This window comes from Macaca fascicularis, chromosome 1 (assembly GCF_037993035.2).
Source record: "Macaca fascicularis isolate 582-1 chromosome 1, T2T-MFA8v1.1".
NCBI lineage: Eukaryota > Metazoa > Chordata > Mammalia > Primates > Cercopithecidae > Macaca > Macaca fascicularis.
In genome coordinates, this window is record NC_088375.1 from 105,658,456 (window position 1) to 105,684,412 (window position 25,957).

At 39.8% G+C, this 25,957-nt stretch overlaps 1 protein-coding gene across 20 annotated transcripts in view; it reads left to right on the plus strand.

Moving 5' to 3' along the window:
* The window catches only part of ASH1L (ASH1 like histone lysine methyltransferase), a 233,177-nt gene that overhangs the window by 100,828 nt on the left and 106,392 nt on the right, over positions 1–25,957 (plus strand). For 17 of the 20 annotated variants that reach the window (XM_074041008.1, XM_074041031.1, XM_045373666.2 and 14 more), the window contains one exon: positions 7,857–7,958. The exons of 1 other annotated variant lie outside the window; for it this stretch is intronic. In XM_074041008.1, coding sequence (XP_073897109.1) covers positions 7,857–7,958 — 102 coding nt within the window. Of the gene's footprint in view, positions 1–4,798; positions 4,996–7,856; positions 7,959–25,957 lie in introns of those variants that run through there. 2 more of the 20 variants (XR_012413526.1, XM_073993008.1) reach the window with 2 other exon arrangements.

Below are 25,957 nucleotides of genomic sequence, written 5' to 3' on the forward strand. Positions count from 1 at the left end.
TATATACTATTCTGTACTGTACAGACTAACAGCTATAAAATCAGCTTGATGCAAGTGAAATTACAGTAAAATTACACACTTAAGTAAGGCCAGGTTTCCTGGTTTCTCCCAATCCTAATAGTGATTCTATTTAATTTATGTATATATGTTAGGTAGACATGAAATAGGTCTCATCAGCAAGAGTTTCTGACCTGGAATGTCAGTTATTTCATCCCTGTTTTTCAGCATATGTGACTCATGGCTGGCTACACATGATAGAACTTACAAACCTGGATTCTGAAATTGGCAGAGCAGTAGAATGGAGTATTTTCATTTAGGATTTATAGCTTAGAAGTCATAGCATAAGCAGACAATGGGACGTTATTGTAAATGATTTACTACATATAAATTACATACATTCTTTGGTGCGTTCAGTGATGAATATTTTGTCCTCCAAGAATAAGGATTAAACCCTTTTTTTTTTTGGAAAAACTATATTCACTGTACAAGCATAGAGATTGAAGCAAAGAATACTGAGTTTTGTTCTCTTTAACTGAAGGGTATAGGCTTTGATGAGAATATACTGACTTCAAACAATTTCTCTAGTGCTGTTGATAAGACACACATATGCAACAGTTAGAAGGAATGAGTTCAAATGTTCAGTAGCAGGGTGGGGTGACTATAAGTGACAGCACTATATTGTGTATTTCAAAAATAGCTAGAAGAGAGGACTTGAAATGTTCCTGACACATAGAAATCATAGTTACGCAGGGTGATGGATACCCAAAATACTCTTGACTTGATTCTTACACATTCTAGGCGTGTAACAAAGTGTCACATGTATCCCATGAATATGTACAACTATTATGTATCAATTTTAAAAAGATTTAAAACACAATAGAAAATAAGATATGCCTATAAATGAAGTGTGAACATACAGAGATGAAAGCAGAAAATTGATTGTGGTGTGGTTAGTGCAGTTATGGGAATTTCCAGAGTAATTCCATTTCAGTGAATGATGTCATTTGGGCATTATGAAAAATAGCCTAGAGAAAAACACAGATTTTTTTTTTTTTTGAGACAGTCTCATGCTGTCGCCCAGGCTGGAGTGCAGTGGTGCTATCTTGGCTCACTGCAAGCTCCGCCTCCCAGGTTAATGCCATTCTGCCTCAACTTCCCAAGTAGCTGGGACTACAGGTGCCCGCCACCATGCCCGGCTAATTTTTTGTATTTTTAGTAGAGACAGGGTTTCACCATGTTAGCCAGGATGATCTCAATCTCCTGACCTTGTGATCCACCTGCCTCGGTCTCCCAAAGTGCTGGGGTTACAGGCGTGAACCACAACACCTGGCCAAAACACAGACTTTTTAGCTTAAAAATGGCCAGAACAGGCTCTGAGTCGTACTCTCTTATAGTGCATTTAGTTGGTGCATCAGATAAAATGTATTGCTTTCTGTATTTCCCACAATTGAAAACAGCTGTTTTTATTGTGGACCCAGCTTTTACCTTAGCATTCAGCTCGTTCACAAGAAGGTTCCAAGGGCGGCTATCAACTGTGAACCATACCAAAGGATTCAGAACTTGAATCTGGGAACAAAAAAACTTGATCAGAAGTTTTCAAATAGTTTGGTGTTTTATGTTCATATTCCTTTACTATGATAGCCATTTTTATTACAACCAATTTTGGTTCAGTCATTGTTTAACACACATTCCCAAGTAGCTTTGACATACAAATAATGAAAGAGGAGGAATCTTTTTTAAAACTAAACTTTTATAACGTTTTTTTTTTTGGTGGGAAGGAACAATTTCAATGTTAGAAACTTTTAAAATTATTTTAAAATTGATAATATCTTAGAACTGACTACTGCGTAGCATTCTTCCAAACTAGCATACTTAATCTATTTTTCCATAATTCACCCAAAGATACTTCTAACATTGCAAACATCAAACATTCCACTCATACAAATGATTTCTTAGTTACTTGTGTCTTTAGTGTTGGTCTCCAAACAGAGTGACTAAAATTCATACTATATTAAGTTATAAAAGCTTTAATAGTGAACTTAGGCTAAAGAAACATATGTTTTGTCCAACCAACTATTGATTTAATTCACTGTATTTTTTTTGCTAATTTGTGTTTGACACCAGGGCAATTCCTTGTTTTTCTAGGCTAGGATGTTCAGGGCTTCAGTGAGTAGTTAGTTGAATCTTTATTCTCATGATTTCTTTGGGATGCTTCCACCACTGCAGACACTATTAATCAGTGAGAATTTTATATATTCTGCTATCTTTGCCTGTTTTACTCTGTCTTCACACTCAGGCATCTGTAAAAGTAGCATTTTTTATATATCTTTGATTTGTTTTAGTTCCTCCACTGGAAATGTCAATCAAGGTTTTTTGTGGCAAATCAATTTGAAAACAGATTCTTGGTTTCTGCTCATTTTGTGTTTATTATAAAGATTTTCATAATCTTATTTCTTTATGATACAGTTACGTTCTTTTTTTCCCTTTTTCAACTTTCAAGTTTGTATCCCTGATTTCATCTTACGGTTTTGCTGTAAAAGTACTACCTTTCCCCTCTTGTTTAAATTGACAAAAATGTTTCTGTAAATCCTGTCTTTATCTTCAAAAGTTCATCAAATACTGGCCAAATAAAATCCAGAGAGTCTATAATTAAAACCACTTCCAATGTTCCTTCACATTTGCAAGTTTGGTTTTAATTCTTAATTTTCTCTGTATTATTCCGATGTATTGTATTCTCTTTTTCTGTCTTCCTCCTTAGTAGTAGTCTGCCTTGTTTACATGAGGGCCTTTATTTCCAGCTGAAGAAAAAGTATTTCCCTTAATAATCTACTTATATTTATTCTGAAATCCAATTTTATTTAGGTCCTTGTTTTTGTTTTTGTTTTGCAGCTTACCTGTAATTTCTACTTCCTGCATTTATGTGTGTATAATTTCTAAACATATTTCTGAAGTTGTCATCATCTGCATGATGAGACACACAGTGGTGGTCTACCCAGTAATATTGTGAACTGAGGAATTCCTATTTGTAGTCTTTATTCACTTCTGAAGTACTTATTCTGCTTTATAGTATTTTGAAATGAAAAATGATGAGAACTCTTTGATATCTACAATTGTGTTCTCTATGTGTATGCTTTGAGGAAGTGTCAGATTTTCTTGAATTAGAATTCATATAAACCTTGTCCTTTGTGGAATGGGGAGCCTCCACACATCCTTCCAGGCAGATCTAAAATGGCCACTCTTGAGACATGAGCAAACATTTGTCACATGATGGAGACAGCAAGGGAAAGAGCTAAGTAGGGGAAGCAGAAAACTACTTTCTCCCTTGGGAAAAAACTGAGCAGAAAGCCAGACATCTTCTGGTTCTGACTCATCTCTTGGGCATACTCTGCAAAAGTTATGGCGAAGAGTCAGTGAATTAGAAGATTTACTCAGAGTAACTTTTTTCTACCCTGCAAGTACCTACCAGCCCTGGAGGTACCTATATGAGTAGTACTTCTTAATTGGATTCACTCTATGTTTAAGGTAAATGCTTGATGTTATAGGTTAGTTCTAGCTCCCTCCTGGATATAACTCAGTGCTCTTCTTTCTATTATTATTATTATTATTATTGAGGCAAGGGTCTCACTGTCGCCCAGGATGGAGTACAGTGGTGCGATCACAGCTCGCTGAAGCCTCTACCTCCTGGGCTCAAGCAATCTTCCCACCTCAGCCTCTCAAGTAACTGGGACTACAGGTATGCGCCACCATGCCCAGCTAATTTTTATGTTTTTTTGTAGAGACTAGTTTCGCCGTATTGCCCAGGCTAGTCTTGAACTCCTGAACTCAAGCAACCTGGCTACCTCGGCCTAGCAGTGTGCTGGGATTACAGCCATGAGCTCCTGCACCTGCCTGTCTAAAAATTCCATGATAAACCTAGGAGTCAATTAATACGTAATAGTCACTAATATTTATAAAACATTTTGAATTTTATAAAATTATTTTTTGATTACATTGTCTCATTTTGGGACTGACAGCAATGCTGTAACTTAGCTTTATTAAACCAAAGTCCAGGCACATTTACTTTTGTAGATTTTCTTTGGTTAATTTGTAGCAGAGCCAGGAATCAAATCCAGGATGCTTTACTCCATAGTCCATGTACTGAACACCATATCATACTCAACTCTGCTCTGCATTATATTTTAGGTTTGGACACATAAATGTATATTGGTCTCTGTTGAAGTGGACATAGTAGTTCTCTGGGCATTATCTGGTTCTTCCTGGAAGCCCAACTGCAAATTGGCATTTATAAAACAGTATATTCCTGGCAGCGTTACAGATAATGTTTGCAGATTTCATATGATTCCTACCCTTAGGCCAATTTTACCATACTTTGAACATCTTTAACTGGTTGCTATTTCTTGTACATAAGTGATAGCATCACTTTCCAGTCTTGGTTGCTTTATATCATCAAGTAATGTTTTTTCAGTTATCCTCGTCTTATTACTGCCTCTGTGAACACTGCTTTTAAATGAAATGAGATGCTAGAGCTGATGATTACCAAGCATTAGAGATCTGTATCTCAAGAATACAGCTTTATTCTTTTTAAATATGGAATATTGTTAAGAATAGCTCTGCTCTGTATGAACAGGGAATTCAAACTTTTAAAAATGAAAAATGAGAACCTTCCTGAATTAAATTTTACTCAAATCTTCCGTTAAGTCCTAAGAATAGGCTGCTGGCTTCCATTGCTTTCAGGAAATGAAAAATGGCTCGGAAGCTAAGTGAGCTAAATAAGCCATCTCTCTCTCAATTGTTTCAGTTTCTCAGGAATTGCTGTACAATGCTGCCAATAATGATCTCCATGGATCTGACCCCCATCCCATCTCCCACTGCCTCCTCTGAAACTCCAGATGCCACCATAAGAAGGAGCTTTGAAGAATGTGCCTGTACCCTCTTTTTACCCTGAGGTTGGTGAGGCCAGGCAGGGTGATTCTCAGGATATCCTGATGATCAAAGGTACAGTTGAAGCCTTCATCAAGACTTTCTTGAAGATGACCAAGAAATTTAGGAAACATTACTAAATAGCCTAAGAACTGAAGATGGAACTCAAGAATGGATGGCACAAGTGTCACCTAAAATGTAATTCCTGATGATATACACGATGATTAATAAGCTCCTTGAGGGCAGAGACCATTACACCGTTTGTAGACTTCTTCCCCCTACCTTCACAGTATCTAGCATAGTACCAAGCATATAAACTATACTCACTTAATAAATGTTAGTTTATGACTGAGAGAAAAGACTTTATATAAAAGTGCTCTTAGGGCTGGGCGCAGGGGCTCGTGCCTATAATCCCAGCACTTCGGGAGGCTGAGGCGGGCGGATCACTTGAGGTAAGGAGTTCGACACCAGCCTGGCCAACATGATGGAACCCCGTCTCTACTAAAAATACAAAAATTACCCGGGCATGGTGGCCTATGCCCGTGATCCCAGCTACTCAGAAGGCTGAGGCAGGAGAAACACTTGAACCCGGGAGGCAGAGGTTTCAGTGAGCCAAGATTGTACCACTGCTCTCCAGCCTGGTAGACAGAGGGAGTCCATCTCCCAAAAAGAAAAAAAGTGCCTTCAAACCCCTCTTTTCTTAGTACTTAATCCACGATCAGGAATGGTGATAGAGTTGACTATTATCTTAGGCTTCTTGACCACTGTTGTCTTCTGTCTTGACTGTGTGTTGGGTAGGAAATACGTATCTGTCCGTATATGAAGTTTTCAGTATTAATACTTAAAAGTTATGTCTTCACTGATGCCTGGACTTTTTATTTCTTAGATGTTTCATTGTGATATTCAGTTATTTAGTGGAAATCTCTCAACCACACTCGAGGGTGATTTATTATACTATCGGATTTAAAAATCTGTCTCATATCTGTTGTTAAGATTCAGCAATAAACAATCTTGCTTCTTGAATAGGTCTACATCAGTCATCATTGTATTTCAGAAGTAGAACGTACTATCACATCAATTTTCTAAAAAAAATGTAACCTGTTACTCTTGAATGACAGCATATAGTCTTACATCTCACCTGAGCTATCCTGCTAAAAGACTATTTACAGCAATGTGATTTAAGATGCTACTTAATTAAAACAAGGCTCATGTTCTATTTCTCTTAGAGAAAAGGAAATAGCAACTTAGCTCTGTTCAGTTCTTCTGACCCTAAGTTGTCCTTCAGAGAATTAATCAAATCTTCTTTTAGGAGTTAACTTTCGTTTAGAGGCAGATCTTGAAAATCTTCAGCTTTTTGATTTCTTGTACCTCTTGTGGCTCCAGTTACATGTAAGTTTTTTTATTTATAATTTTTTCCCATAAATAAGCATTTCAGATTACTAGTTTTTTGACAAACATGCGGTAGACATTCATTATCAACTCTTAATAGCTGGCATTTTAGATTATAAGGAATCCAATATAAGAATCAAGTATATTTTATTCAGGAAAGTAATCTTACAACAAGAACATACTTTTCTTTTGAGCAGGTGATGTATTATGCTGTATAGATTTGGGGTTTTGCTAAAAGTATGAAAGTTTTTGAAAGGAAATTGAGTTTCTTTGTCTTCATAAGCTTTTATGTATATAGCCAAGGATCCTTAAGTGTATAGCTTTAAAAAAGACTATTTCATGGATAAATTATCAGTGTTCTAGAATTTGCAAAAGGAGGAAAAACATAGAATCTGAAAATAATTTCTGTGAATTAGATAGGATGTGTGGGTTTAAGGTTTGAGCCTTTTACTTCTTTCTTTTTTCTTTTTTTCTTTTTTTTTGAAATGGAGTCTTGCTGTGTCGCCCAGGCTAGAGTGCAATAGGGCGATCTCGGCTCACTGCAACCTCCACTTCCTGGGTTCAAGCAATTTTCCCACCTCAGCCTCCCAAGTAGCTGGGATTACAGGCACCTGCCATCATGCCTGGCTAATTTTTGTATTTTTGTAGAGACAGAGTTTCACCATGTTGGCCAGGCTGTTCTTGAACTCCTGACCTCAGGTGATCCACCCACCTTGGCCTTCCAAAGTGCTGGGATTACAGGCATGAGCCACCACGCCTGGCTTGATCCTTTACATTTAAGAGGACCTCTGATTCTCTTAAATGAAGTGCTCAGGTTGGACCTGCTTTTCTCACATCAACTTTTTTTTTTTAGACAGAGTCTTGCTCTGTTGCCCAGGCTAATGGGGCGATCTCAGCTCACTGCAACCTCTGCCTCCCAGGTCGAAGCGATTCTCCTGTCTCAGCCTCCCTGAGTAGCTGAGATTACAGGCATGTGCCGCCATGCTCGGCTGGTTTTTGTATTCTTAGTAGAGGCAGGGTTTCACCATGTTGGCCAGGCTGGTGTCAAACTCTTGACCTTGTGATCCGCCCGCCTCAGCCTCCCAAAGTACTGGGATTACAGGCGTGAGCAACCGCGATGGGCCCTCACATCAACTGTTTGATAAATTACATTGTAAATTTTGTCAGTTTATATGATGAATTTTAATAATCCAGAACAGATTTGGTTAAAATATTGTTAGTAATTTTTATTAATATTTTAAATAATGTTTTGTGCTAGTAACACATGAAAGCTAAATCATATATTGTTTATTCTTCCATTAAAATTAATTTTTCCTCTGTTAATGTAACAGGAGAAATTATGTATATAGGACCTGTGAACTTCTGACAACAACATATAGTGTGGTTTGTCCTCTGCTTATTTTCCTGCTAATGTCAGGTTACAAGTCATATTGTTACAGGGAATGACAATGGCAGCAACTAAACTGTAACAAGTTCTAACAAAAGATGGTTTCGCATTATTTTTAGATTTGGATTTTCCTATGATTTCTATCTTTCTTTTTCTCCAGGCTCCCAGCCAACATCTGATAAACCCTCCCAGCGGCCATCAGAGAGCACAAATTGTAGCCCTACCCGGAAAAGGTCTTCATCTGAGAGTACTTCTTCAACAGGCTAGTGCTATTTGTTTTACCAGATTTTCAAGATAGTTTCCCATTTGTTATTTGTGAATAAGGAGTTATAATATTGTAGAAAAAATAATGGGAACTGAATCATATATGGTATTTTTTTTTCATTCAAAGGAGTTGAAACAGTAGACTTCATATGTGAGAATCAGTCATGTACATTGAAACAATGTAGTCATCTTCCCCTTTACAAAGTTGAATTAAAGTAAATTAAAGTAAAAGTATGTGTTGGGAATAATAGGGGAGTGTGGATTACAGCTATTTAATAAAGATTTATATGTATATAAAATTGCTTAAGGCTGGGCGCAGTGGCTCATGCCTGTAATCCCATCCCTTTGAGAGGCTGAGGTGGGTGGATCAACTGAAATCAGGAGTTCGAGACCACCCTGTTCAACATGGTGAAACCCCATCTGTACTAAAAATACAAAAATTAGCCAGGCATGGTGGCGTGTGCCTGTAATCCCAGCTACTTGGGAGGCTGAGGCAGGAGAATCTCTTGAACCTGGGAGGCAGAGGTTGCAGTGAGCGGAGCTCACTCCACTGCACTCCAGCCTGGGTGACAGAGTGAGACTCTGTGTGGAAAAAAAAAAAATTGTTTAGTAAACTAGTGATTTTCAAAGTAGCATTCACAAATTTCTAGGGATATGCAAAATAATTGAGAGCCTCTATTAATAGTTATTTTTAAACTTCTTAATTGCTAATATTTATATATTTATAACCCGTTAATATATATAACATATTTGTATAATTTGTACAGCAATTTAGGGTATGCTTCCAATTTTCTTTTTATGGATAGTTTGTGTGTTTACCAAAAAAAAAAAAAAAAAGGATGATTTATACCTGTCTTCTGCCTTTTCCTGATGGTGAAAGAGTAAGGAATGATTTTTTTAAATTTATTAATTTTACTGGGAGAGATGGAGAGTGATAGATTAATTCCAGATAGAAATATATTAAAAAGAATTTAGAGTGTTCAGGAAAATAAATCAAAAAGCCAGTGTGGTCAGACTAAAGAAGGTTGGTTATTTGGTTTGGAGATGAGTCCCCCTCTGTTGCCCAGGCTGGAGTACAGTGGTGTAATCTCGGCTCACTGCAACCACTGACTCCTGAGTTCAAGTGATTCTCTTGCCTGAGCCTCCTGAGCAGCTAGGATTACAGGTGCCCACCACCATGCCCAGCTAATTTTTTTATATTTTTAGTAGAGACTAAAATTCGCCATGTTGGCCAGGCTGCTCTCGAACTCCTGACCTCAGGTGATCTATCTGCCTCGGCCTCCCAAAGTGCTGGGATTACAGGCATGAGCCACCGCGCCCAGCCAAAGATGGTTTTTTAATATGAGGCTGGAAACGTAGTAGAGAACTAGTGATGTAGAGTCTTAAACACAGTTGGAAGTTGTGGAAACTTAAACAAGGAAGTGACATTATCTCCTCCCTTTCTATCTCTAGGTCTTTGAAGAAGTAGAAGGCCTTTCAAATTGTATCAGTATGGTATTTATTTAATTTAGTTGATTATTATCTTTAGAAGCTCTTTGTTAGTCCAGTTGTCCGCTTGGCAGCAGTGACAGCAGTCTCTCTTGGTGCTTTGTTTTTATACTGCCATGGAGAGACTTTTACAGTCTAACAAGAAGTGACTTAATTTCTCTTATGTTTATCTAGACCAGGCTAAGGAAACACAGCTATGGGCCAAATGCAGTCCAAGGCCTGTTTTTGTGTAGCCCTCAAGCTAAAAATTATTTTTAGGTTTTTAAAGGCTTATGGGGAAAAGATGAAGAAGAATATGAGGCAGGCATTATATATGTCCTCAAAAGCCTAAAATATTTACTCTCTGACCTTTTACAAAAAAAGTTCATCAACCCCTGAACAAGTGAATGAGATTTTGATAAGGGACATATCAGTGTTGAAAATCACCAAAATGTTTTACTTTTGTAAACAAAAGAAAGAATATCTAACTTTACAATGTTTCTTTTGCAATGAGACTATTCTGTTCATTGAATTAGATTTCTGTTGAGGGTTGCTGTGAATAGTGAGCACTGGGAATACAAACATGAATAAGATTAAGTTACTGCCTTCAATAATTCAGACATATTCAATGAAAAACAATGCATTAAATTCTGTAACAGAACAGTGTACAAAATGCTATGACACAGAGAAATTCAAGCACTAACCACTTGAAATGACTAAAGAAGATATCACTGAATAAGTCACACACACACTACTATATATTGAATTTACTTAAGTAGGCAAGTGGGACAATGTAAAGGGTAATAATGTATTTAGCACAGTAACAACAGCACTTTCGAAGAAAGTTAGAAAACCGTGAAATAGCATAGTGTTTTTGAAGAATAACCCACTGTTGGATATGACTAATGTACATAAGTAGTGATGATGGTGGTTGGAAAAGGAGATTGTAAAAGTAATAATGGGGACTATATCATATATGGTATTTTTTTTCATTCAAAGGAGTTGGAACTTCATTGTATATGCAATTGGGAACTACTGAACAATTTCTAACAAGGACGATAAATTATTTGATATGCTCTATCAGTAAGAATAGGATAGGTGTTACAGTGTTAAAAAAAATGATCCCCAAATCTCAGTGGCTTAAAACAACAAAGGCTTATTTTTTGTTCATGCTGTGTGACTATCAAGAGTCCACTCCATGTTGCCTTGCCTCTAGGACCCCGGCCAACAGAGAACCTGTACCTGGAATGTTGCTTGTCTTCTGGTAGAGGGGAAAGGGCAATAGTAAAGCACTAACTGACTATTAAAATTTCTACATTAAATGTTACTTCTCAGTTTCAGTGCCAAAGCAAGTCATGTGGTTAAGTCTTGTGTCAATGGGACTAGAAAGTAAAATCCTTTTGGCAGTAGGGGCTGGATAGCAAATATTTGTAAGTAATAATATAGTCTATCATATGTATATGTTTAAAAAATGCTACAACGTTACAATATGAAGAATGGAGTGTGACAGATGCATGCAGGCAGAGTAGATAATGGCTTCAGATTTGGATATATTAAATGTGGACTGTCTTTAGCCTATTTAGGTAGAGATATTGAATAGGCTGTTAGAAGCAGTGGTTTATACTGAGAGAGAGACATCTGTGGTAGATATCTAACAGTATATATATGAACTTGAATTTGGCAGTGAAGGAGATCACCCAGGGAGAACGTGTTGAGTGAGGTGACGGGGACGGAGACCTAAGAAACTTGAGCATTTCAGAGGGAAGTGGAAGAAAAGATGTTTAGCGAAGGAGACTTAAATACGAAACATCAAACCGTATATGTCACAGAAGCCTGAACAAGACTTCAGAGTGGAACAGATTAGTCAACATTAGATGTCACAAAGAGGTCAAAAAGAGTTCGATCAGAAAGTGTCAAATGATTGAGAAGATAAGAAAAAATAGTCTGAGAATGTGAAAGTTTGGAGCTTGAAAGAGGGAAAGGAGACTTAAAATTCAGGTAGCATTGAAATAAATTAGAGCTCTTTATTTCCAGCAATGTGGTAGATTAGGTGTGCAGAGCAAACAAACACCTTGTTATCTAAAACCTAAAAATGCATGGACAACATTTCTTACAGGATGACTGAACTTTGAAGTAACTAAATAGGAAACCAGAAACTTCAGAAAGTTCAGTTCAACAGAGATAAAGAGCATTAGAGCTGCTTGACATCTGCTTGATCCCTGGTGGCTGGGAGTTTGGTAATTGGAACATATCCAGCTGCAAGAGACAAAAGAGCCTAGGACTCTAGTAGAACAGAAGGCCACATCAGATTTCCATGCATAAAGTTGGAACCCCCAAAAGGTGACACTTAACAGTGTAGGAGAAAATAAAATATAAACCTATCACAGAAAAGGATAGTTTCTTGTTTTAGTTTTGGCTTTGGAGGGAGCAAGAAAATGGAGTTCCTGACCACAAGCTCTTACTAATTCTCTGCCTCTCCTACAGATTTATATTGCTTGTCAGACCCAGAAAAAAGTTAAAATAAAATTTGTCATAGGTTGGTAGTCTTCCCAGTTGCATTGCAGAACCAAATGCAAATACTGTAGGGAATCGTCGTTAAATATAAACCTGAGCTTTCAAAATCACTATATTCACAATTTTGGTTAACCTAGCGTTCTCATGTATTGTAGCAACACAGGGAATGACAGCCTTTATTTTGCAGTTTTTAAAGGCAAAGAAGTAAACCGGAATCATATCCTAACCTTCTAGGTATAGTCAAAGGAACACCATACCTCCAGAAACCATCTGTTTAGTAAACCGAGGTATGTAAATAACTGTAGAAACAAAAAGCAATTTGCATTTTGGATAAGATGCCTCAAGGCCCATCCTTGAACTGAATTCCCTGTTTTTGAGATAAATCCAAAGCGATAATATACTAACAGTATATGATTTTACTGAAAGCTGTAGTTGTTGTTATGCATATCAGGAGCCCATAGTAACAAAATTATAATTGATGAGTAAAATCTAAGCCTTTTCTGGAGATTTTAAATATCTTATTAGGTCTTTAGGATGTAATATGAGGATAGCTTTTCATTTCTGAAATGAGTATTTGCAAGTACTCTGTTAAAGTTTATATCTCTGTTAGAGAGGTCTTTTTTTAGTATTTGTAGCTTTTAAGATATTTATGTCTGTCTGCTCATTTCTCAGGTATTTGACGTAACTGAAGATTTTTATAATTAGGATCCAAATCCATGGTAATTTTCACATTCTAGAGAATGTAAAGCCCTTCAGTAGTGTTTCACAGAATCATTTAATCTTTTTATAGCTGGTTTACAAATACTGTTACATTGATGAGAGAGGTAGTTCTTTTATAATTTTGTTATTGAGCAACTACTATATTCAGGCTACCAAATTCAACTACTATATTAAGCCAAAAGACTATAAGAGACATTCCCTAATACCAAGGAACTTATGTTAAGATCAGTTTATCTTGAGAGCAACAATAAAATATGCTAGTGATTTTATAGAAATTTATTTTTTATTTTTATTTTTATTTTTTTGACAGAGTCTTGCTCTTGTCACCCAGGCTGGAGTGCAGTGTCGCAATCTCGGCTCACTGCAACCTCCACCTCCCGAGTTCATGCGATTCTCCTGCCTCAGGCTCTCTTGTAGCTGGGATTAAAGGGACGTGCCACCACATGCCCGCCTAATTTTTGTATTTTTAGTAGAGATGGGGTTTCACCGTGTTGGCCAGGCTGGTCTCGAACTCCTGACCTCAAGTGATTTGCCCACCTCGGCCTCCGAAAGTGCTGGGATTACAGGCGTGAGCTGCCACTCCTGGCCTGTATAGTAGTATTCTACACATAACTGAATGCTGAAATGATGGAAAGTTAATCAGAAAATGCTTCCATAAACTTTGTATTGAGGCTTAAAAGACATCATATATATGCCATGACTAAAGAGGTAAGTGGGAGAAGAGGAGAAGGCATTTTGATGTAATAGGAAAACTATGTACTTTGACTTAGATGTAGTTGATTCACATTTAGCAATATTGTGTAACCTTACGGAAGTTAGGTAAACCATTAAACCCATTGCTTTCTTATCTGTAACATGAGGCTACTTCTATTTATCTTGCAGACTAGTGGGAATTAGAGTAAATGGATAGGAAATTTTTATCACTGAATTAGTTTTTGAGTAAATGGTAACTTCTTTTTTTTTTTTTGAGATGGAGTCTCACTCTGTTGCCCAGGCTGGAGTGCAGTGGTGCCATCTCAGCTCACTGCAAGCTCCACCTCCTGGGTTCACGCCATTCTCCTGCCTTAGCCTCCCGAGTAGCTGGGACTATAGGTGCCTGCCACCACACCGCGCTAATTTCTTTTTGTATTTTTAGTAGAGATGGGGTTTCATTGTGTTAGCCAGGATGGTCTCCATCTGCTGACCTTGTGATCTGCCCGCCTCAGCCTCCCAAAGTGCTGGAATTACAGGCATGAGCCACGATGCCCGGCCTTTTTTTTGTTTTTTGACATGCTGTCTCCCTCTGTTGCCCAGACTGGAGTACAATGGTGCAGTCTCGGCTCACTGCAACCTCCACCTTCCAGGTTCAAGTGTTTCTCCTACCTCAGCCTCCCGAGTAGCTGGGACTGCAGACGTGCACCACCACATCAGCTAATTCTTGTATTTTTAGTAAAGATGGGGTTTCACTATGTTGGCCAGGCTGGTCTTGAACTCCTGACCTCAGGTGATCCACCTGCCTTGGCCTCCCAAGGTGCTGGGATTAGAGGCGTGAGCCATTGCACCCAGCCGTAAATGGTAACTTCTGTTGTTACTGTTGCTACTGTTGGCCCTTCTGCCATTATTATGAGGGTATGGAATAAGAATTAGGTCATATACAAGGGAGACAAGGTATAGTGGTAAAACATAAAAAAAAGATTGCAAAGGCGTTTAGCCACATTTTTTCTTTTTTATGGGACGGAGTCTTGCTGTGTCACCCAGGCTGGAGTGCAGTGGCATGATCATGGCTCAATGCAGCCTCCGCCTCCTGGGTTCAAGTGATTCTCCTGACTCAACCTCCACAGAAGTTGGTACTATAGGTGTGAGCTACCATGCCCGACTAATTTTTTATTTTTAGTAGGGACAGGGTTTTGCCATGTTAGCCAGGCTGTTCTTGAACTCCTAACCACAGATGATCTGCCTGCCTCAGCCCCCCAAAGTGCTGGGATTACAGGCGTGAGCCACCCTGCCTGGTCTGTTTAGCCACATGTGATGAGTTGTCTTAAATCTTTGCTGAGTACTAGTCCCTCCTCGCATAGAGTGAAACTCCAAAAAAATGCCCTAAGAAAAACTAGGGAGTTGTATATGAAAAATTCCTAAGGTTTACATGTGGCATGAGACATTTGAACTCTGACTACCAACTGTAGGGTCCTTGGGGACAATTGTGAAGGCCCCCATAAAGATTACATCTTGGCCAGACATGGTGGCTCACGCCTGTTATCCCAGCACATTGGGAGACCAAGGCGAGTAGATCACTTGAGACCAGGAGTTTGAGGGCAGCCTGGCCAACATGGCAAAACCCCATCTCTACTAAAAACACATAAAAATTAGTCAGACATGGTCACGCACACCTGTAGTCCCAGCTACTTGGGAGGCTGAGGCAGGAGGATTGCTTGAACCCAGGAGTCAGAGGTTGTGAACCCAAGATCGCGCCACTGCACTCCAGCCTGGGCAACAGAGCAAGACCCTGTTTCAAAAAGAAAAAAAAAAAAAAGGTTACACCTTAGCAGGACTAAAGTATCTCTGGAATGAAGATTACACTAGACCCTAGTAATGATTTAAAACAGGGTTCGAGGAATCAAACTGTCAAACTGTTCTACAAGTAACTGATTTTTAAAACAAAGTTCAACATTTAAAAACATTTTAATTGTGAAAAAACAAAATTTTGTTTTAATTGTGGCAAAATACAGATAATATAAAATTTACCGGCAGGGCACTGTCGGTCACACCTGTAATCCCAGCACTTTGGGCGGGCGAGGCGGGCAGATCACCTGAGGTCAGGAGTTCGAGACCAGCCTGGCCAACATGGCAAAACCCTGTCTCTACTAAAAGTACAAAAATTAGCCAGGTGTGATGGCAGGCGCTTGTAATCCCCGCTACTCGGGAGATTGAACCATGAGAATCACTTGAACCCAGGAGGTGGAGGTTGCAGTGAGCCAAAATCACGGCACTGCATTCTAGCCTGGGTGACAGAGTAAAAAAATTTACTGTCTTAACCATTTCTAAAGCCGTGTGCGATGGCTCACGTCTGTGATTCCAGCACTTTGGGAGGCCGAGGCGGGCAGATCTTGTGAGGTCAGGAGTTCAAGACCAGTCTGGCCAACATGGTGAAACCACATCTCTACTAAAAATATAAAAATTAACCAGCCATGGTGACACATGCATGTAGTCCCAGCTACTCAGGAGTCTGAGGCAGAAGAATCATATGAACTTGGGAGGCGGAGGCTGCAGTGAGCTATCATGCCAGTGCACTCCAGCCTAGGAGACAGAGCTAGACTCCCCGTTTCTTTTATTTTTTTTCTTTTTTCGGACAGAGTCGTGCTCCTGTTTCCCAGGCTGGAGTGCAGTGGCATGATCTCGTTTCACTGCAAACTCTGTCCCCCAAGTTCAAATGATTCTCCTGCCTCAGCCTCCAAGTAACTGGGATTACAGGTTTCCGCCACCATGCCAGCTAATTTTTGTATTTTTAGTAGAAACAGGGTTTTGCCATGCTGGCCAGGCTGGTCTTGAACTCCTGACCTCAGGTGATCTGCCAGCTTTGGCCTCCCAAAGTGCTGGGATTATAGGCATGAGCCACCGCACCTGGCCTAGACTCCCCATTTCTAAGTGTACAGTTAGTTCACTAGTGTTAAGTACATTTACATTATTGTGCAACCAATCTCCATAATTTTTTCATCTTGCAAAACTGAAACTCTATATCCATTAAATAAGAACTTCATATTCCCCTGTCCCTTCAGTCTCTGTCGATCGCCCGCTAAAGTGGAACCATACGGTGTTTGTTTTTTTATGACTGGCTTGCTTAACTTAGCTTAAGGTCCTCAGGGTTTATTTATTTATTTATTTTTGAGATGGAGTTTCGCTCTTGTTGCCCAGACTGCAGTGCAATGGAGAGATCTTGGCTCACTGCAACCTCCACCTCCTGGGTTCATGGGATTCTCCCACCTTAGCCTCCCAAGTAGCTGGGATTACAGGCATGCACCACTACACCCAGCTAATTTTGTATTTTCAGTAGAGACTGGGTTTCTCATGTTTGTCAGGCTGGTCTCAAACCCCTGACCTCAGGTGATCTGCCCGCCTTGGCCTCCCAAAGTGCTGGGATTACAGGCGTGAGCCACCGTGCCCAGCCAGGGTTTATCCATTTTTTAGCATGTGTCAGAATTGCCTTCCCTTTTACGGCTGAATAATATTCCTTTGTATCTTTTACCACATTTTGTTTATTGTTATTGGTTTATAAATGGTTACTTGGGTTGCTACCAACTTTTGGCCATTTGTGAATAATACTGCTATGAGCACTGGTGAACAGATACCTCTTCCAGACCCTGCTTTCAGTTCTTTTGGTATATACCCAGAAGTGGAATTCCTGGATTATATGGTAATTCTATTTTTAATTTTTTGATGGATTGCCCTACTGTTTTCCACAATAGTGTACCATTTTACATTCCCATCAACAGTGTACAAATGTTCCAGTTTTTTTGACATCAACAATTTTTAAAGGAAGACAACAAAATCCAAACAATGTAACATTAAACTATCTAGCATCCTATAAAAAATTAATAGGCTTGCCAAGAAGCAAGAAAATATGACTCAGCAGAAGAAAAATCAGTGGAAACTGCCACAGAAATAACATGGGGTATAATTGATACTTAATGAGTTATTTTTGATAATTTAAAGGAAAATGTGAACATAGGATAGAAACGAAAGATATTAAAAAATCCGCCAAGCGTGGTGGTGTGTGCGTGTTGTCCCAGTTACTCTGGAAGCTGAGGAAAAAGGATAGTTTGAGGCTAGGAGTTCAAGGATGTAGTATAATATAACTGCACCTGTGAACAGCCACTGTTCTGCAACCTGGACAACATATGGAGACTTCATCTCTTTAAAAAAATCAAATGCAACTTCTATAGATGAAAAATGCAATATCTGAAATGAAAATTTCACTAAATGATGTAACAGCAGATTAGATCCTACAGAAGAAAAGATTACTAGACTTGGAGGAATACAAATAAAAGTTATCCAAAATGAAGTACAGAATGGAATAAAAAATTGACTAAAAAAATGAATGAAACTTTAGTGATCTCTGGTACAATATCAAGAGGGCTAATATACATGGGATAGAGTCTCATAAAGAACAAATTGGGAACAGCAGTTGAACAAATTGGGAATAGCAGTAGAGACGGTGAAACCCCATCTCTACTAAAAATAGAAAATTTAACTGGGGCGTGGTGGTGGCCACCTGTAGTCCCAGCAACTCAGAAGGCTGAGGCAGGAGAATGGTGTGAACCCGGGAGGCGGAACTTGCAGTAAGCCGAGATCGCACCACTACACTCCAGCCTGGGCGACAGAACGAGACTCTGTCTCAAAAAACAAAAACAAAAAACACACACATTTTTCTCATATTCTTTTGAAGTGCATATGGAATTATACCAAGATACCATCCTATTCTGGGTAATCAAATGTCTCGATACTTTTTTTGTTTTTTTGTTTTTGAGACGGAGTCTTGCTCTGTCGCCCAGGCTGGGGTGCAGTGGCCGGATCTCAGCTCACTGCAAGCTCCACCTCCCAGGTTTACGCCATTCTCCTGCCTCAGCCTCCTGAGTAGCTGGGACTACAGGCGCCCGCCACCTCGCCCGGCTAGTTTTTTGTATTTTTTAGTAGAGATGGGGTTTCACCGTGTTAGCCAGGATGGTCTCGATCTCCTGACCTCGTGATCCACCCGTCTCGGCCTCCCAAAGTGCTGGGATTACAGGCTTGAGCCACCGCGCCCGGCCTCGATACGTTTTAAAAGATTAAACTCATGCAGAATATATTTTCAGACTACAATAGAATTAAATTAGAATTCAGTAACACAAATTACGAAATTCTCTAAGTATGTGGAAATTAAATAATGCACTTCTAAATAATTCATAAGTAAAAGATGAATTCCCAAAAATCAAATTAGAAAATACTTTGAAATGAATAAAAATGAAAACACATAGAAATTTGTGGGATAATCTAAGAATATTTATAGCTGAGATTATTAAACACCAAAGATCTATCTAAGTCAGTGGCCCAAGTTCTCACCTTTAAGAAGCTGGAAAGGCCGGGCGCGGTGGCTCAAGCCTGTAATCCCAGCACTTTGGGAGGCCGAGACGGGCGGATCACGAGGTCAGGAGATCGAGACCATCCTGGTTAACACGGTGAAACCCCGTCTCTACTAAAAAATACAAAAAACTAGCCGGCCGAGGTGGCGGACGCCTGTAGTCCCAGCTACTCGGGAGGCGGAGGCAGGAGAATGGCGTGAACCCGGGAGGCGGAGCGTGCAGTGAGCTGAGATCCGGCCACTGCACTCCAGCCTGGGTGACAGCGCGAGACTCCGTCTCAAAAAAAAAAAAAAAAAAAAAAAGAAGCTGGAAAAAGAAGAGCAAGTAAAACCCACATTAGAAAGAAGAAAGTGGGCTGGGCGCAGTTGCTCACGCCTGTAATCCCAGCACTTTCAGTGGCCGAGGTGGGCAGATCACAAGGCCAGGAGTTCGAGACCAGCCTCACCAACATGGTGAAACCCCATCTCTACTAAAAAAATACAAAAATTAGCTGGGCATGGTCACGCGCACCTGTAATCCCAGCTACTTCGGAGTCTGAGGCAGGAGAATTGCTTGAACTGGGAGGCAGAGGTTGCAGTGAGCTGAGATCGCACCATTGCACCCCAGCCTGGGTGACAGAGCAAATCTCCGTCTCAAAAAAGAAGAAAGTGAAAGTTGGGTGGTGTGGCACCCCTATGCCTGAAGTCTTAGCTACTTGGATGACTGAGGCAGGGAAAGGACTGCTTAAGCCAAGGAGTTTGAGGCCAGTCTGAGCACCTTGGCAAGACCCATCTCAAAACAATAACAACAACAACAAGACAAAAAGAAAAATGAAAATTAGCCCAGAATAGCCAAACTTATTTCTAAGCTGAAAGGGAGAAATCACTTTACCTGACTTCAGTTATACTACAGAGCTATAATAACCAAAACAGTATGGTACTAGCACAAAAATAGACACATAGACCAGTGGAACAGGAGAGAGAGCCCAGAAACAAATCCACACACCTACAGTGAACTTATTTTTGACAAAGGTCCCAAGAGCATAAAATCTCTTCAATAAATAGTGCTGGGAATACTTGATATTCATATGCAAAAGAAAAACTAGACCCCTATCTCTCAGCACATACAAAAACTGAAATTAAAATGGATGAAAGGGCCGGGCGCGGTGGCTCAAGCCTGTAATCCCAGCACTTTGGGAGGCCGAGACGGGCGGATCATGAGGTCAGGAGATCGAGACCATCCTGGCTAACACGGTGAAACCCCGTCTCTACTAAAAAATACAAAAAACTAGCCGGGTGAAGTGGCAGGTGCCTGTAGTCCCAGCTACTCAGGAGGCTGAGGCAGGAGAATGGCGTGAACCCGAGAGGAGGAGCTTGCAGTGAGCTGAGATCCGGCCACTGCGCTCCAGCCTGGGTGACAGAGCAAGACTCCGTCTCAAAAAAAAAAAAAATAAAATAAAATAAAATAAAATAAAATAAAATAAAATGGATGAAAGGCTTAAATCTAAGATCTCAAAAGTATGAAACTACTATAAGAGAACGTTGGGAAAATTCTCCCGGATATTGGTCTGGACAAAAATTTATGAGCAATACCCCACAGGCACAGGCAGCCAAACAAATATAGATAAATGTGATCAAATCAAGTAAAAAAGCTTCGCACAGCAAAGTATACAATCAATAAACTGAAGATACAGCCCACAGAATGGGAGAAAATATTTGCAAACTACGCATCTAACAAAGTATTCATAACCAGAATATATAAATTCAAACCACTCTATGGGTAAAAGTCTAATAATCCGTTCGAAAAATGGGCAAAAGACTGAAGAGGTATTTCTTAAAAGAAGATGCTACAAATGGCAACAGGCAAAGGTACGCAACATCATTGATTATCAGAGGAATGCGAATCAAAACTACAATGAGATATCATCTCACCCCAGGTAAAATGGTTTATGCCCAAAAGACAAGCAGTAACAAGGCTGAGTGTGGTGGCTCACTCCTGTAATCCTGTCACTTTGGGAGTCTGAGGCAGGCGAATTGCCTGAGCCCAGGAGTTCGAGACCAGCCTTGGCAACACGGTGAAACCCTGTCTTTACCAAAAATACAAAAATTAGCCAGTCTCATAACCCAGTCTCAAATAAATCAATTAATTAATATTTTTTAAGAAAAACAGTACATGAGAAAAATCACCTAGTTGTCTAAGTAGATTAAGGGAACATATTTGACAAAATTTGACATCCATTCATGATTTTTAAAAAAAGCTCTTAGAAACTAGAATAGAATTTGCTCAATCCATTACAGAGTGTTTGCAGAAAAACCTACAGCTAACCTAATACTTAATGGTGAAAGACTGAATGCTTCCTCCCTAAGATTGGGGAAAAGTTATAGATGTCCACTACTTCTATTCAACATTGTAGGGAAGTCTTAATATCTTACTCAGAGATAATACGACTTGCAGAAAATTCCCAAGGAATTTGTTTAAAAGTTGCTGGAACTTAATAAATGAGTTTAACAATACAATTTCTGTGTGTTTAAGCTCAACATATAAAAATCATTGTATTTCTATACACAGTGAACAATTAGAAACTGAAATGTAGCCAGGTGTGGTGGCTCACACCTGTAATACTAACACTTTGGGAGACAGAAGTGTGTGGATCGCTTGAGCCCAGAAGTTCCAGACCAGTCTAGGCGACATGGCAAAACCCCATCTCTACAAAAATTACAAAAATTAGCCGGGCATGGTGGCGCATGCTTGTACCCTCAGCTACTTGAAAGGCTGAGACAGGAGAATTGCTTGAACCCGGGAAGTGGAGGTTGCAGTGAACCGAGATCATGCCACTGCACTCCAGCCTGGGTGAAAGCAAGACCTTGTCTCAAAAAAAAAAAATTAATTAATTGAAATATAAATAATACTATTTACAGTTGTATTAAAAGCCATTAAAGTCTTAATGATAAATTTAGAAAAACATGTACAGGATCTGTATAATAAAAAGTACAGTGGCCGGGCGCAGTGTCTCACAGTAATCCCAGCAGTTTGGGAGGCCGAGGCAGACCGATCATTTGAGGTCAGGAGTTCGAGACCAGCCTGGCCAAACGGTGAAACCCTGTCTCTAGTAAAAAAAAAAAAAAAATACAGTGTAGGCCCAGTGGCTCATACCTGTAGTCCTGACAACATGGAGTACTGAGGCAGGAAGATTATTTGGGGCCAGGAGATTCAGACCAGTGTGGGTAACATAGTGAGACCCTGTCCCTTGGGGGAAAAAAAAAAAAGAAAAAAAAAAAAATACACGCACACACACACACATCTATGTACTCACACAAATTTAAATTAAAATTAAATCACAAAAAATTAAAATAAAAAAATACAAAGTCTTTTTGAGAAAAATTGAAGAATAGGAGAGATATGTCAGAGACATTTTTGAAAGACTCATTATTGTTGAGATGTCACCTTTCTCCAGATCACTCTATAGTCAGTGGACTCAATGCAGTTGCAACAGGATTTTAATATAAACTGGCGGACTGATTCTAAAATTTATATAGAGGCCAGGTGTGGTGGCTCACACTTATAATTGCAGCACTTTGGGAGGCCACGCAGGAGGATCACTTGAGCCCAGAAGTTAAAGACCAGCCTGGGCAACATAGACACCCCATCTCTTATTTTTTTTTAAATTATTAAAAAATGAAATTCAGACTGGGTGTAGTGGCTTACGCCTGTAATCTCAGCACTTTGGGATGCCGAAGTGGGCAGATCACCTGAGGTCAGGAGTTCAAAACCAGCCTGGTCAACATGGCGAAACCCTGTCTCTACTAAAAATACAAAATTAGCCGAGCATGAATGTGTGTAATCCCAACTACTCAGGAGGCTGAGGCAGGAGAATTGCTTGAACCCGGGAGGTGGAGGTTGCAGTGAGCAGCAATCACGCCATTGCACTCCAGCCTGGGCAACAAGAGTGAAACTCCCTTAACTTTCAGTTGATTTTTGACAAATGTGACTATTTCAATGGGACAAGGATAGTCTTTTCAACAAATGGTGCCGTAACTACTGGATATCCTTATGGAATAAAAAGATCACTGACCTTGTTTCATACCACATGAAAAACTTAAATCAAAAAAGATCATACACCCCTATGAAATTTTGGAAATAATAAAACTTTTAGAAGAATAGGAAAAAATCTTTAAGACCTTGAGAGGTGGTCAAAGATTTCTTAAATAGTATAGAAAGCAAGGACCATTTAAAAAAATTTGACTTTATCAAACTTTAAGACTTTTGTTCTTCAAAAAACATTATTTAAGGCTAGACTTATGCCTGGTGGCTCATGCCTGTAATCCCAACACTTTGGGAGGCTGAAGCCAGAGGATCATTGAAGCAATACTCCGTCTCTATGAAAACAAACAAACAAACAAAAAACACTTAGGGAGGATGTCTCCAGATAATCACTTGAGCCCAGGAGTTGGAAACCAGCCTGGACAACATAGCGAGACCCTATCTCTAAAAAAAAAAAAAAGAAGTAGAAAAATTATCCAGGTGTCCTGTCTCATGCCTGTAGTCCCAGCTACGTGGGAGGCTGACGTGTGAGAATCCCTTGAGCCTAGGAGGTTGATGCTGCAGTGAGCTGTGATTCTGCTGTTGCACTCCAGCTTGGATAACAGAGCGAAACTCTGTCCCTTTAAAGAACAAACAAACAAGGCTGGTTGTGGTGGCTCATGTCTGTCATCCCAGCACTTCAGAAGGCTGAGGCAGGTGGATCACTTGAGGTCAGGTCAGGAGTTCAAAACCACCCTGGCCAACATGGTGAAACCCCATCTCTGCTAAAAATACAAAAATTAGCCAGGCATGGTGGCAGGCACCTGTAATTTCAGCTCCTCAGGAGGTTAAGGCACAGGAATCCTGTGAACCCCGAGAGGCAGAGGTTGCAGTGAGCCAAGATCACACCACTGTACTCCAGCCTGAGTGACAGAGCGAGACTCCATCTCAGAAAACAAACAAACAGAAAATATTATTTAAGAAAATGAAAATGTAAGCCACAAAGTGAAAGAACCCAATTAACATAATTGGCAAAATATCTGAATAGAATTTTCTCCAAAGAATGCATATGAATTGCCAATAAGCTCATGAAAATATGCTCAACATCAGGGAAATCCAAATTAAATTTATAAATGAGAACACGCCCACTAGAATGATTAAAATTTAAAAGACTGGATAATACCAAGTCTTGGTAAGGATGTATAGGATCTTTAACTCAGTCATTGATGATGGGACGATAAAATAGAACAATCACTTTGGAAAAATTTCTTGAACATACATTTACTTGATTTAGTAATTCTAGGCAGGTGCAGTGGCTCGCACCTGTAATCCCAGGACTTTGGGAGGCCAAGGCAGGCGGATCATTTGAGGTCAGAATTCGAGACCAGCCTGGCCAACATGGTGAAATCCTGTCTCTACTAAAAATACAAAAATTAGCCAGGCATGGTGGCAGGTGCCTGTAGTCCCAGATACTCGGGAGGCTGAGGCAGGAGAATCACTTGAACCCGGAAGGCAGAGGTTGCAGTGAGCCAAGATCACGCCACTGCACTCCAGCCTGAGTGACAGAGCGAGACTCCATCTCAAAAAAAAAAAAAAGACTTAGTAATTCTAGTCTTAGGTATTGACCCAAGAGAAATGAAAATATGTTTAAACAAAGTGTCATGTGCACACATGTTCATAGGATATTTTTTCTTTATGGCTATAAACTGGAAACAACGCAGATTTCCAGGTGAATGTGTAAAGAAATTACGGTATATTCGTTTAATTCAGTTGTAAAAAGAATTATGTGAATAGTAAAAAGGAACAGTAAAAAGAAATGCGGCAATGTGAATGATTCTCAGATTTATGCTGTGTGAATGAAGCTGTCTTTCCATTTATATGAACTTCTAGAAAAGCAAACTTAATATATAATAGGAAGCAGATCAGTTGTTTCTTCTCTGAGGCTGTGGATGATAGGCAATTTATTTTCTTGGAAAGGACACACAATAACTTTAGGGTGACAGAAATGTTCTATATATTGGTTATCATGATGGCTACATGGTAAATTTTTCAAAACTCAAAAATGTATGTATAAAAAACATGCATTGAACGTTATGTGGTACTTTACCACAATGAAGTTAATTTTGAAAATAGGCTGGGTGCAGTGGCTCAAGCCTGTAATCCCAGCACTTTGGGAGGCCGAGATGGGCGGATCGCGAGGTCAGGAGATTGAGACCATCCTGGCTAACACGGTGAAACCCCATCTCTACAAAAAAATACAAAAAACTAGCCAGGCGAGGTGGCGGGCGCCTGTAGTCTCAGCTACTCGGGAGGCTGAGGCAGGAGAATGGCGTAAACCTGGGAGGTGGAGCTTGCAGTGAGCTGAGATCCGGCCACTGCACCCCAGCCTGGGCGACAGAGCAAGACTCCATCTCAAAAAAAAAAAAAAAAAGAAAGAAAATAAGTGACATCTAAAATATAGTGTGCAACATTATGTCCTAGACTACCAAGAAACATAAATTGGCAGGCCAGAATTTGTGAAGATAGAAACAATTCAAAAATGAAGTGTGAGGTATTAATAGCTCTAGGTAAATGGCTCAGGAAGGAGGCTTCAAAAGTGTGTACCCGTTTTAGGATTCTCTTTTGAACTAATATTCATGGATTAAATGCATTGGTAGCTCTGAGTAGTTGATGAAGGGATAGAGGAGATAAAAATAATTCCAAGATTTTGATCCCAGGATTCATTCTGTTGATGAATTATGTCCTGGTCATTGGAGATAAAAAGTGATTTTGAGGCCGGGCGCGGTGGCTCAAGCCTGTAATCCCAGCACTTTGGGAGGCTGAGACGGGTGGATCACGAGGTTAGGAGATCGAGACCATCCTGGCTAACACGGTGAAACCCCATCTCTACTAAAAAATACAAAAAACTAGCCAGGGAGGTGGCGGGCGCCTGTAGTCCCAGCTACTCGGGAGGCTGAGGCAGGAGAATGGCGTAAACCTGGGAGGCGGAGCTTGCAGTGAGCTGAGATCCGGCCACTGCACTCCAGCCTGGGCGACAGAGAGAGACTCTGCCTCAAAAAAAAAAAAAAAAGTGATTTTGATGAATACAGTCACCACGTTAATGGACCAAACATTGTTTGAGAGTTACATACATTAAACCACTAATTTGAAGTGTGATTAGTGTTAGGAAAGGAAAAAGTATTATGATAATCCTTAATAGGGGACC